This window comes from Thunnus maccoyii, chromosome 12 (genome assembly GCF_910596095.1).
Source record: "Thunnus maccoyii chromosome 12, fThuMac1.1, whole genome shotgun sequence".
NCBI classification, from domain to species: domain Eukaryota; kingdom Metazoa; phylum Chordata; class Actinopteri; order Scombriformes; family Scombridae; genus Thunnus; species Thunnus maccoyii.
The window spans coordinates 29949970-29963288 of record NC_056544.1 but is presented as its reverse complement, the minus strand read 5'-3'; the positions used below and the strand labels follow the sequence as shown (position 1 = coordinate 29963288).

The 13319-nt window shown below is 39.4% G+C and overlaps 1 protein-coding gene across 1 annotated transcript; it reads right to left on the bottom strand.

The window, feature by feature from the left end:
* Positions 1–10775: 10775 nt before the first annotated feature.
* Positions 10776–12770, bottom strand: LOC121908109 (tripartite motif-containing protein 16-like). The gene is made up of 2 exons (XM_042427822.1): positions 12034–12770; positions 10776–11952 (listed from the first exon to the last, which is right to left on the bottom strand). The coding sequence occupies exons 1-2, from the start codon at positions 12497–12499 to the stop codon at positions 10829–10831; spliced, it is 1590 nt and encodes a 529-aa protein (XP_042283756.1). The 5' UTR covers positions 12500–12770; the 3' UTR covers positions 10776–10828.
* Positions 12771–13319: the final 549 nt, after the last annotated feature.

Genomic DNA, 13319 nt, shown 5'->3' with positions numbered 1-13319 from the left:
GAATAAGACACAAATAGACAATTTAAACCTGTTAATTACTGAAAGAACATAACCAACGTGCCAACATGCCAGACAAACACAACACACCCACTTTACTACATGACCTAAACCTGACCAAGTGAGTGTGTCATGTAGTGAAGTAGGTGTGTGGTGTAGATACTGTGAGTGCACAGATAGACCTATTTTTAGTTAGAGAACTAAACTAGAGAAGTCTGTTGCATTAGATCCGCCTACTCTCTCTGGCAGACCAACCACTGCTGGGTGATGATAAACACATCACTGTGTGTTGTATGTATTATCAACTGTAGGGTAAAGTTCCTGCATGTTTTGAAGGTCGACAGCACAAGCGTCAAACAACAGACCAGCACTTTCTTCAACACCCCATGAATGCTGGCCAATAATATATAAGTAAGAGTCCCAAACTCCTCACTGACCAGACCATCTAAACAACCTCCTGCAAACAGAAAAGGATCAGATAAGGAACCCCTATGTCCTGCATGGTCACCAAACCAGACCACTGACCCAAACCACCTTTGATCCAGCAAGATGGGAAGACCAATTCACACCCCAGTGTGAATTGATAGTACCATTTGGATAAACGACCCCCACCATTGGCTATCATAACTCACCTCTAAGAGCCAGTCACACACAGAGAAGAGCTGGCACCAACTTTAATCTCACTGTGGATTTTGACTTTCAGGACTTGAATGACCAATCCAAGAATTGATCACTGGGCAAACCAGCATAAGACACAAGACATGCTGCATAATATGCTGTGCTCCAGTGACATACAGACACACACGCACACACCCTCAAATGGCATGGACCCCTGCCGTTTACAGTCAGATCAAGGAGAACAGAGGACTGTAAAACCCATAGACTTACAAATGTAGTTTTAGACTTTGTCTAAGGACAATAATTGTTTTATGTTGATATGTGTTTATATCACAATATGTGTTGTTATGTACTTTAGTCAGACTTTTATTCCACTACCTTTAAGCCAAGAAATGTACCACTAACATAATCCCATCATCCATGATAACACTATCATGTTTGGTATCATTCTGCTTGTTTCATTGTCAGAATGCTAAAGCTACTATTGAAATTGCAAAATTAGGAATCATGCAATTGTTAAATTCTAAATACTTTGATTAATGGAGTAACTGTATTCAGGAACTGTACCCGCCTGTCCATGAACGGAGGGGGGGGGAGGGGGACTCTAGACCTCAAAAGTCTAGAGTCATGAGTTGAGGATCAAGCCTTGGAAAGCATGAACCAGGAGCTCTCTTCCAATGGAAACTTTTCAACTCTGGACCAGCCAACTTACTCATCATTACCAGATTGAGACTCCAGCTCCTCATCCCAGTGCATTCTCCACAAGAAGCCACGTCAGGAAGCAAGCATTTGTACAAAACCTTCATCAACTTGCTCGAACCCTGGTGCTTTCATGATTTGTAATTTCAATTAACAATTCAGAACTAAGCTGTTGTACCGTTGATTTGACTCACTGCTTCTCAGATAACAGTCATCTCATCTGTTTGTCAGGTCTCTCATACCAACTGCACAGTAGATAACTCTGCATCATGCATTTCAATTATTCACTAGCCATAGCCTTGTGTACCAGTTTCCCTTTCCCTCTTGTGTCTTGTTTGTAAAATGTTGTGGTGTTTAGTACTTGTACCTGTAGTATTAGTAAGAAATGTGTATTTAACTAAAGTGGGCTTGTTTGTGTTTTCTTGTGCTTGCATCTCAGACACTTAACCTTAAAAGACCTATACCCTCGCAAAATCATAATTAATATTAATAGCAATCACATTTCTAATTGATCTCTCTTGTGTGGCCAACAAGGAGGACTATTTCCCTATTATTATACCTCCTATAATATGAGTTATGTCACTGGATGAATAATTTCATGTTTGAGTTGTGCACAATAATAATTCATAATGCCCCCATAAAATCATAAAGATATTTGAGTGCACAAATACCTACACAACAAAACTTAAAGTATCAAGCACTCTTGATTACTATTACTATAGGTTAAACTAGCCCATACTGTAGTATATAAAATAATTAAAATTGGCTGCACAATTTCCAAATATACCAAATGTTTACAAGTTAATGCATCAGCAACAAAAAATATTATATAGATAATATATTCTGTTAAGAAGTCATCCTGCATTATAAATAAATGTACTTTAATATTTTAGGCAAATAGCCGAAAGTATTAAAGTTCTCTGATCATCTGTACTAAAAAAAAAAAAAAGAAAAAGATTCTTAATTTTAAGCAAAACTATTTATAATGGAGTACGGTGGAAACCGCTTATAGTGATCACTTCCATTTGTGTCAAATTGATCACTGTAAGCAGGTGATTATTATACCTGATTTTTTTTCTTTTTCTTAATTTTTCATGCAGATTACCATCAAATTTGGCAGTTTGTCATGAGCTTCAAGGAGACTACGTTTTTCATTGAGAGAAAGTTATTTTTTCCTTTTCTTTCTCCCGTCATGATTTCAATGTGGACGCGTCACCAGCCTCAGGTCGCCAGCTGGCAGCAGACGGGTTGTGCGTTGTGCATTGAGGCTGCGGGGTTAGGGGCCGTAGTGTGAAAGTCGGACCAGAATCAACTTTTGGAGAACACTGGTAACGCTGTACAACCCTGCCTTGAGGGAGGACTAAAACATTACTAGGAAGAGGGGAGGACATTTCTTGTTGTTTGATAATGTTAAAAGAAAGATAGGCTTTGCTAGCGGCTTCCAACTCATTTTTAAAAAGACGAGAAAGAGAGAGAGAAGCAGTGGTCAAGTGATCTAGAGAGTGGATGAGGAGCGCGAGCAGCGGAAGTTAGAAAGCTGGTGAATGAGGGGAATAAAACGTTATTTTCTGATTGTTTCACGGCAGTTACAAATAAACACCCACACCCTGCACCTCCACACAACCCTGCAGAGGTGCGCCACAAAGCCTGATAATGGTGCCGCAGCTGCTAAATACACATCATAGGTGAACTATGGGAGTAAGATAAAAAGAAAATAGAATTACCGTAGTTTAAAATGTTTTTTCCATATGTTTTCATTTATGAAAAGACCCAAAATAAACACTATAAGCGGACTATTGATTAGTATAAGCGAATTAAAGGATTTGTATAGGAATGATTCTGTCTCAAGCTTTTTCGTCCATATAAGCGGTTCATCACTGTAACCTTGATCACTATAAGCGGTTTCCACTGTATTTTCATAGTCTGGTATTCCTACTTCTATTTAAGTAAAGGATATGAATACCTCTTCCTCCTGAACTAAATTTCAAGTGTCATAGGTTTGAATACTTACGTCAATGTGATATTTCAGTTTTTCCTTTTTAATGAATTTGCCAAAATTTCTAAAATTCTGTTTTTACTTTGTCATTAAGGGGTACTGAGTGTAGACTGATGAGGGAAAGAATGAATTCAAACGATTTTAGCAGAATGCTATAGGCTACTATAGATAGATAGATTGACTGATTGATTAATTAATCCCAGAGGGAAATTAAAAGTGTTACAGCAGCCACTTGACATAAATCAAAATACAAAAGCAGTGAGGTCGGTAAAAGAAACAAATACAGTGAAAAGCTAAATTATATACAATAACCAAATAGACTAACTCAAATATAAAAAAATAAATGGAGTAACTAATAACAGAATAGAGACTACAGATATAACCATAACTGTAATATACTATTTGCTGAGTATACACTGTTCACAAATCACATTTTCATGGCACTTAATAGTAATTCCACTTTATTAAAGTTTATTACAACTTGGGTCTTACTTCCGTAGTTTTGTCCATCATTTATATCAGTGATAATGTCATTATTGACATCTGACAGATTAAGAACATTAACATTTGTCCTTACTGTGTCTTCAGGCTGCTGATCCATCGACCTCCTCATTGTCAGCTGGACTCAAGACCCCAACAACAACCACACCTACAGCAGAGGAACCCTGCAGCTTTTCTGTGAGTCAGATCTAACCAGAAAATACTTTTGTCATTGGATGTTTGAAGCTGTCGTTCCCTAAACAGATGTTTGCTATTAACTTGGTGAATACATATAGGGGTTTCAAATCAGACTATATTTAAGACGTTCACACCAAACGCTGAGACCAGAGAGATGTGCAGACAACCAACAGGAGTTTATTTCATTACACACGAACATACAAAACTCAGAAAATCACCAATACAGCCCCTTTCAACTCACACCCAACCCCTATTTACACCAAAGCGGACATGACTTCCTGCCTATGTTTTTCGGCACTTTCATGAGTCAATGATCACTTGGATTTTGACCCATGAGAGTAGGACATTTCTTAATTTCGTCTTTGCATGCTGTGTGTGTGTGTGTGTGGTGTACTTTGCCCCCCTTTCTCAATATTCCCAGATGTCTCCTGTTTGTCTGGTGGCCTGACATTTTGTGGGTGTTTCAATGATCGACATAGGTCAAGTTACACAATATCAGCCCCCTGACCCCTGACCCCTAACCCTAACCATCTCACTGCTCATGCATAAACCTAACTAAGTGGATGTGTTGTATACATGCTGAAAATACATAGATATACTCCATTACAAGTAAAAGTCCTGCAGTAGTGGAAAGTAACTAAGTACATTTACTCAAGTACTGTACTTAAGTACAATTTTGAGTTTTGTACTTTACTTGATTATTTCGATTTGATGCTACTTTACACTTCCACTCCACTACATTTCAGAGGAAAATATTGTACTTCCTACTCCACTACATTTATTTGACAGCTTTAGTTACTTTTTAGATCAATATTTTATACATAAGACATTTGATCAGTTTGTCATCTACATATTGTATAAGGTATAAGGTGTTAAAATTATCTCCACCTCTAAAGCATTAAAATGTTTTAGTGAAGAAAGCTGAAAGTACAGAGACTGACTGACAAACATTCTTCTGCTCTGAACATGAACTCTGTACTTTGTGGTGTTTCAGGAGGAAAACTGCCTCAAATAAACTCTCATATTAGTTTCATATTTTCTCCAGAAGCTTTGAATGAGATCCTGAGATGAAGACAGAAGAAGATACTTTGTTCATTCTTGAGAAAAACTTGATTATGTAAAGCTTCAGATTGTTCACACATCCAATCAGTAAAGTCTGTTAAATGACTCTTTTTCAATGATTTCATGTTCAGATTCACTTCATCCACACAATCAGTTAGTTTAACCCAGAATGTCAGCTATGTACAACAACATAATAAATGATCTCCTCCTTGATTATTATCAGGATAATTATAGTTTGATTGTACGTTTCCATATTAATTTACAAAGTGATGAGAACAAAATATCTATGATGAAGGAAGTTCTGCTGTTTTCTCTGTTTAAGGAACAACAACAAACAAATACATCAATACAAACATAAAACTAACATTTAGAACAAAGAGAAGTTTATATTTTCATCTGAGGAAACGTCAGTGAAGGTAAAAGACGTCATCATGAGCAGCGATAGCCTCCATGGATAAAAACACACAGGAAAAAGTGACATTTAAAGAAACTCAAAACATCATCAGAACAACAAATGATAAAAAAAAGTGTTGACAATCTCAGTTTGATTGACAGCTGATCTCTGTGCAGTTCAGAAACACCACAGCAACGAGCTCTCAGAAACAATGGAGACAAAAACATGAAGAATTACAACAAAGAATCTGACACATGAAGTCTGAAATGACTTCTGTCTATTTGAGTTTACAGAACTCACTTGTGGCTCCATAATGAAGCCAAAATCCAGCATACAGAGGCTGATTGAATGTGGTCTGGACTCTGTGGAGGAGAGTCATGGTTTCAGAGACGCTGTAGAAGGACAGAATACCTGCTCTGTGATCCAGGTACACTCCTACTCTGGAGGAACCAGGACCTGAGACTGGAGTTGAGACATTGTTGAACAAAAACGTGTAACTGTTAGTGTCACATCTTAAAGCCCAAGATTTGTCATTAAATCCAAATCCACATTCATATGAGTGTCCTGCTCTGCTGATAATCTTGTATGCAACTGCAACACAAACTCCTCTCCCGCTCCACTCCACCTCCCAGTAACAACGTCCAGTCAGACTCTCTCTACTCAGGACCTGACACCAATCAGTGAATCTGTCTGGATGACTAGAATAAGATTGGTGTTGACCCATTCGTTCTGCTTTTCTGTTCCCCTCAGATAATAACAGCTGTGTGTTTGCTGTGTTTGGATCCAGTGTGATTCCACGTGAATATTTTAAGAATCCAGCTCTGGTCTTGGGTTCTGGTTGTGACAGTAAAACCTTCACTTCAGTCACTCTCAGTGAGATGTTTGTCCATTTCTCCCTCAGGATGTCCTGTAATTGATCTCTGAGCTCTGACACAGCTGCTGTCACATCCTCAAAGTAGCTCAGAGGACGGATATTGATGCTGGATGAATCTGTAGGTTCACTGAGTTGTGACAGTGAGGGGTAGTTGAGTTGAAACTGGTTGTGATCCTCTGTGTGTGAGAGCTGCTTCAGTTCAGCGTCTTTCCTCTTCAGCTCAGTGATCTCCTGCTCCAGATTCTCCTGAAGCTCTCTGACTTGGCTCACTTCAGTTTCCTGCTGGGATCTGATCTGCTGCTTCACATCAGAGCTTCTTTTCTGGATGAGATGGATCAGCTCAGTGAAGATCTTCTCACTGTCCTCCACTGCTTTATCAGCAGAGCGATTGACGGCCTCCACCTCCTGTTGAAGCAGCCTCACATCTTTCTCTCTGCACTGGATTCTCTGCTGGATTTTCTGTCGACTCACCTCGAGCTCTCTCTGCCTCTTAGTCCTTTCTGTTGCAGCTGAGACTGTGTTGTGGCCTTTATGTTCATCCACAGAGCAGAGATAACACATATGCTGCTGATGAGTACGACAGAACATCTTCATCATCTCATCATCATTGAGAGCACAGCAGTGACCAGCAGGAGCAGCTTGGAGTCCAGTCTTCTTCAGCTGCTCCACTAAAGCTGCTAACATGGTGTTTGTCCCCAGAACAGGCTTCGGTGTGAAGGTCTGTCTGCACTGAGGGCAGCTGTACATCTTTCTCTGATCCTTTCCATTCCATTGTGTTTTAATACAGCTCATGCAGTAGCTGTGTCCACAGGGAATAGTCACCGGATCCTTCAGTAGATCCAGACAGATTGAACAAGAGAAAGTCTCTCGGTCCAGCTGAACTCCTTTCTGTGCCATTTCAGCTCTCAGTGGCAACGCCTGTCTGATCTGTGGGGGAGGGAACAAGGAAATATTGTTGTGTTTGAGAGCAGGAAGAAGAGGGAGGAGTTATCAAGCACTGAGTCATTCCAGGAGGAGGAGCAGTTTTAAAGGGATACTGGATGCTTTTCATTTGGCTATGGTGACTCCTCGTTTCCCTCACTCATGTCTCAGCTCCTCCCAGCGAGGACAGAGGAATTTAATTCACCAAAAGGGACGTCCTCACTCAAGCCAGTGTTATTTTGAGGAGACAACAATGATGCACAGCATCTCCACTGTCAGTTATGAAGAAGTCAGCTATCAATATGTAGAAATGGTTAAGTAACAGTTTAAACTCTTAAGTTTAAGCTTAAAATTCATGTACAGTAAGTAAACTCTTTGATCTATTACTTAATAATTTCCACATATTGATAGCTGGAAGGAAAACACCTGATAACACCTGGCATACTGCTCCAATGTTTTATCATTTGATTATAAATCTATAGTAACATCTGTCTGTCACAGAATAAGACACAAATAGACAATTTAAACCTGTTAATTACTGAAAGAACATAACCAACGTGCCAACATGCCAGACAAACACAACACACCCACTTTACTACATGACCTAAACCTGACCAAGTGAGTGTGTCATGTAGTGAAGTAGGTGTGTGGTGTAGATACTGTGAGTGCACAGATAGACCTATTTTTAGTTAGAGAGCAAGTCTGTTGCATTAGATCCACCTACTCTCTCTGGCAGACCAACCACTGCTGGGTGATGATAAACACATCACTGTGTGTTGTATGTATTATCAACTGTAGGGTAAAGTTCCTGCATGTTTTGAAGGTCGACAGCACAAGCGTCAAACAACAGACCAACACTTTCTTCAACACCCCATGAATGCTGGCCAATAATATATAAGTGAGAGTCTAAAACTCCTCACTGACCAGACCATCTAAACAACCTCCTGCAAACAGAAAAGGATCAGATAAAGAACCCCTATGTCCTGCATGGTCACCAAACCAGACCACTGACCCAAACCACCTTTGATCCAGCAAGATGGGAAGACCAATTCACACCCGTGTGAATTGATAGTACCATTTGGATAAACGACCCCCACCATTGGCTATCATAACTCACCTCTAAGAGCCAGTCACACACAGAGAAGAGCTGGCACCAACTTTAATCTCACTGTGGATTTTGACTTTCAGGACTTGAATGACCAATCCAAGAATTGATCACTGGGCAAACCAGCATAAGACACAAGACATGCTGCATAATATGCTGTGCTCCAGTGACATACAGACACACACGCACACACACCCTCAAATGGCATGGACCCCTGCCGTTTGCAGTCAGATCAAGGAAAACAGAGGACTGTAAAACCCATAGACTTACAAATGTAGTTTTAGACTTTGTCTAATGACAATAATTGTTGTATGTTGATATGTGTTTATATTACAATATGTGTTGTTATGTACTTTAGTCAGACTTTTATTCCACTACCTTTAAGCCAAGAAATGTACCACTAACATAATCCCATCATCCATGATAACACTATCATGTTTGGTATCATTCTGCTTGTTTCATTGTCAGAATGCTAAAGCTACTATCAAAATTGCAAAATTAGGAATCATGCAATTGTTAAATTCTAAATACTTTGATTAATGGAGTAACTGTATTCAGGAACTGTACCCACCTGTCCATGAACAGGAGAGGACTGACTATGGGAGTAAGGTAAAAAGAAAATAGAATTACCATAGTTTATAATGTTTTTTTCCATATGTTTTCATGTATGAAAAGACCCAAAATGAACACTATAAACTGACTATTGATTACTATAAGCGAATTAAAGGATTTGTATAGGAATGATTCTGTCCCAAGCTTTTTCATTTTGGTTCATCATTGTATTTTCATAGTCTGGTATTCCTACTTCTATTTAAGTAAAGGATCTGACTTGCGACACTGGTATTTGACTTGGGTTTTTTTTTTTCCCCGAAAACAAATAATTTTTAAAATATTTGTATGAAACAAATATTTGTAAAAAAAAAAATAAAAAAAAAAAAACCCCACTATTTGTGCTTTGCCGAATAATGTATTTGTATCTGGGCAAACTTGAATATTTCCATTTGATGCTACTTTATACTTCCACTCCACTACATTTCACAGGGAAATATTGTACTTTCTACTCCACTACATTTATTTGAAAGCTTTAGTTACTTTTCAGATCAATATTTTACACATACAGCATTTGATCAGTTTGTCATCTACAAATTGTTATAGATCAGACTATTCAACAGTATAAGGTGTTAAAATTAGTTCCACCTCTAAAGCATTAAAATGTTTTAGTGAAGAAAGCTGAAAGTACAGAGACTGACTGACAAGCGTTCTTCTGCTCTGAACATGAACTCTGTACTTTGTGGTGTTTCAGGAGGAAAACTGCCTCAAATAAACTCTCATATTAGTTTCACATTTTCTTCAGAAGCTTTGAATGAGATCCTGAGATGAAGACAGAAGAAAATATTTTGCTCATTGTTGAAAAAACATCTTTATTGATTATGTAAAGCTTCAGATTGTTCACACATCCAATCAGTAAAGTCTGTTAAATGACTCTTTTTCAATGATTTCATGTTCAGAAAATTGCAAAATTAGGAATCATGCAATTGTTAAATTGTAAATATTTTGATTAATGGAGTAACTGTATTCAGGAACTGTACCCACCTGTCCATGAACAGGGGGGGGACTGACTCTGCTCCCCCAGAGCTCTGCAACCCCTGGGATTGGCTAGGATGCACCTTCTGAGCAGACCGAAATTGTTTTTTTTGGCTGCTGTTTGCTTTTGTCTTTGTCTTCTTGCTTTCTGCCATGCCAAAATTAGTAATAAATGTGTATGTAACTAAAGTGGACTTGTTTGTGTCAAAAGACCTGTACTCTTGCAAAATCATAATTAAGATTAATAACAATCACATTTCTAATTGATCTCTCTTGTGTGGCCAACAAGGAGGATTATTTCCTTATTATTATACCTACTCTAATATGAGTTATGTCACTGGATGAATAATTTCATGTTTGAGTTGTGCACAATAATAATTCATTATTCCCCCATAAAATCATGAAGATATTTGAGTGCACAAATTCCTACACTTGACTTTAATATTTTAGGCAAATAGCTGAAAGTATTAAAGTTCTCTGATCATCTGTACTAAAAAAAAAAAAAAAGATTCTTAATTTTAAGCAAAACTATTTATAATGGAGTACATTGGAAACCGCTTATAGTGATCACTTCTGTTTGTGTCAAATTGATCACTGTAAGTAAGAAGTTTATATTTTCATCTGAAGAAACGTCAGGTAAAAGGTTAGTAAAAGACGTCATCATGAGCAGCGATAGCCTCCATGGATAAAAACACACAGGAAAAAGTGACATTAAAAGAAACTCAAAACATCATCAGAACAACAAATGATAAAAAAGTGTTGACAATCCCAGTTTGATTGACAGCTGATCTCTGTGCAGTTCAGAAACACCACAGCAACGAGCTGTCAGAAACAATGGAGACAAAAACATGAAGAATTACAACAAAGAATCTGACACATGAAGTCTGAAATGACTTCTGTCTATTTGAGTTTACAGAACTCACTTGTGGCTCCATAAAAAGCACAAAGTCCAGCATAGAGAGGCTGAGTGAATGTGGTCTGGACTCTGTGGAGGAGAGTCATGGTTTCAGAGACGCTGTAGAAGGACAGAATACCTGCTCTGTGATCCAGGTACACTCCTACTCTGGAGGAACGAGGACCTGAGACGAGAGTTTGGATGTTGTTGAACCTAAATATATAACTGTTAGCGTCACAACGTAATACCCAAGATTTGTCATTACATCCAAATCCACATTCCTTCCAGTCTCCTGTTCTGCTGATATTCTTGTATGCGACAGCTACACAAACTCCTATTCCTCTCCACTCCACCTCCCAGTAACAACGTCCAGTCAGACTCTCTCTACTCAGGACCTGACAATATACAGTGAATCTGTCTGGGTGACTAGAATAAGACTGTTGTTGTTTCATTCGCACTGCTTTTCTGTTCCCACCAGATAATAACAGCTCTGTGTTTGCTGTGTTTGGATCCAGTGTGATTTCACGTGAATATTTTAAGAACTCAGCTCTGGTCTTGGGTTCTGCTTCTGACAGTAAAACGTCCACTTCAGTCCCTGTCAGTGAGATGTTTGTCCATTTCTCCCTCAGGATGTCCTGTAGTTGATCTCTGAGCTCTGACACAGCCGCTGTCACATCCTCAAAGTATCTCAGAGGACGGATATTGATGCTGGATGAGTCTGTAGGTTCACTGAGTTGTGACAGTGAGGGGTAGTTGTGTAGAAACTGGTTGTGATCCTCTGTGTGTGAGAGCTGCTTCAGTTCAGCGTCTTTCCTCTTCAGCTCAGTGATCTCCTGCTCCAGCTTCTCCTGAAGCTCTTTGACTTGACTCACTTCAGTTTCCTGCTGGGATCTGATCTGCTGCTTCACATCAGAGCTTCTTTTCTGGATGAGACGGATCAGCTCAGTGAAGATCTTCTCACTGTCCTCCACTGCTTTATCAGCAGAGCGACTGACAGCCTCCACCTCCTGTTGAAGCAGCTTCACATCTTTCTCTCTGTCCTGGATTCTCTGCTGGATGTTTTGTCGACTCACCTCGAGCTCTCTCTGCCTCTCAGTCCTTTCTGCTGCAGCTGAGACTGTGTCGTGGCCTTTATGTTCATCCACAGAGCAGAGATAACAGATACTCTGCTGATCAGTACGGCAGAATATCTTCATCACCTCATCATGACGAGAGCAGATGTTCTCCTGGAGCTTCTTGGAGGGGTCGACCAGCTTGTGTTTCTTTAATGGAGCTGCATCATAATGAGGTTGGAGGTGTTTCTCACAGTAAGAAGCCAGACACACCAGACAGGACTTGAGGGCTTTCAGCTTCCTTCCAGTGCAGACATCACAGGCCACATCTTCAGGTCCAGCATAGCAGTGATCAGCAGGAGCAGCTTGGAGTCCAGTCTTCTTCAGCTCCTCCATTAAATCTGCTAACATGGTGCTTTTCACCAGGACAGGCCTCGGTGTGAAGGTCTGTCTGCACTGAGGGCAGCTGTGGATTTTCTTCTCGTCCTCTTCATCCCAGAAGCTTTTAATACAGTTCATGCAGTAGCTGTGTCCACAGGGAATAGTCACCGGATCCTTCAGTAGATCCAAACAGATCGAACAAGAGAAGTTTTCTCGGTCCAGCTGAACTCCTCTTTGTGCCATTTTACCTTTCAGTGGCAACGACTGTCTGAGTTTCACTCCCTTAGAAGGTGAACAAGTTTGACCTCTGATCTAAACAACATGTGTTACTGCAGTGAATGCAGCCTGCAGCTGTTGTACTACATTACATGTTGGCTACACTCATCTCCAAACTGTAGATCTGAAGGGGAGCGAACAAGGAAATATGAGAACAGAGTGGAGCTTGTTGTGTTTGAGAGCAGGAAGAAGAGGGAGGAGTTATCAAGCACTGATTTAAAGGGATACTGGGTGCTTTCCATTTGGCTAACGTGACTACTCGATTCCCTCGATCATGTCTCGACTCCTCTCAGTGAGGATGGAGGAATTTAATTCATCTAAAGGGACGTCCTCACTCATGCCAGTGTTATTTTGAGGAGACGACAATGATGCACAGCATCTCAACTGTCTATTATGAAGAAGGCAGCTATCAGTATGTATTAAGTTTAAACTTGAAATTCATATACAGTTAATTAATTCTTTAAACTGTTACTTAATCATTTCCACATATTGATAGCTAGAAAGAGAACACCTGATAACCGAATAAATATGAAAAGCTACTGGTGGTGCCGGTGGTGGTATTACAACAACAGCCCTACTGTTTACTTTCCCGTCAGACCAGCTGACCAATCAATAAACAATCAATAAATACATTGGATCAGGGGTGTATTCATTTCTGTTAAACTTTATATTGATTGCAATAAAGCAAATACATTAGATAAACAACATAAAAATGAATCACTGTTGTAGAAATTATGAAATTCCAATAACGTAATAAAAATATAATGAAATTACTGTATTTGATAAC

Bases quoted from the DNA above. Each gene is read 5' to 3' on its own strand.
- LOC121908109 (XM_042427822.1), bottom strand. From the start codon at position 12,499: ATGGCACAAAGAGGAGTTCAGCTGGACCGAGAAAACTTCTCTTGTTCG. The intron at 11,953-12,033 runs GTCATGATGAGG...ATGAACATAAAG, and splicing joins CCAGGAGAACATCTGCTCTC to GCCACGACACAGTCTCAGCT.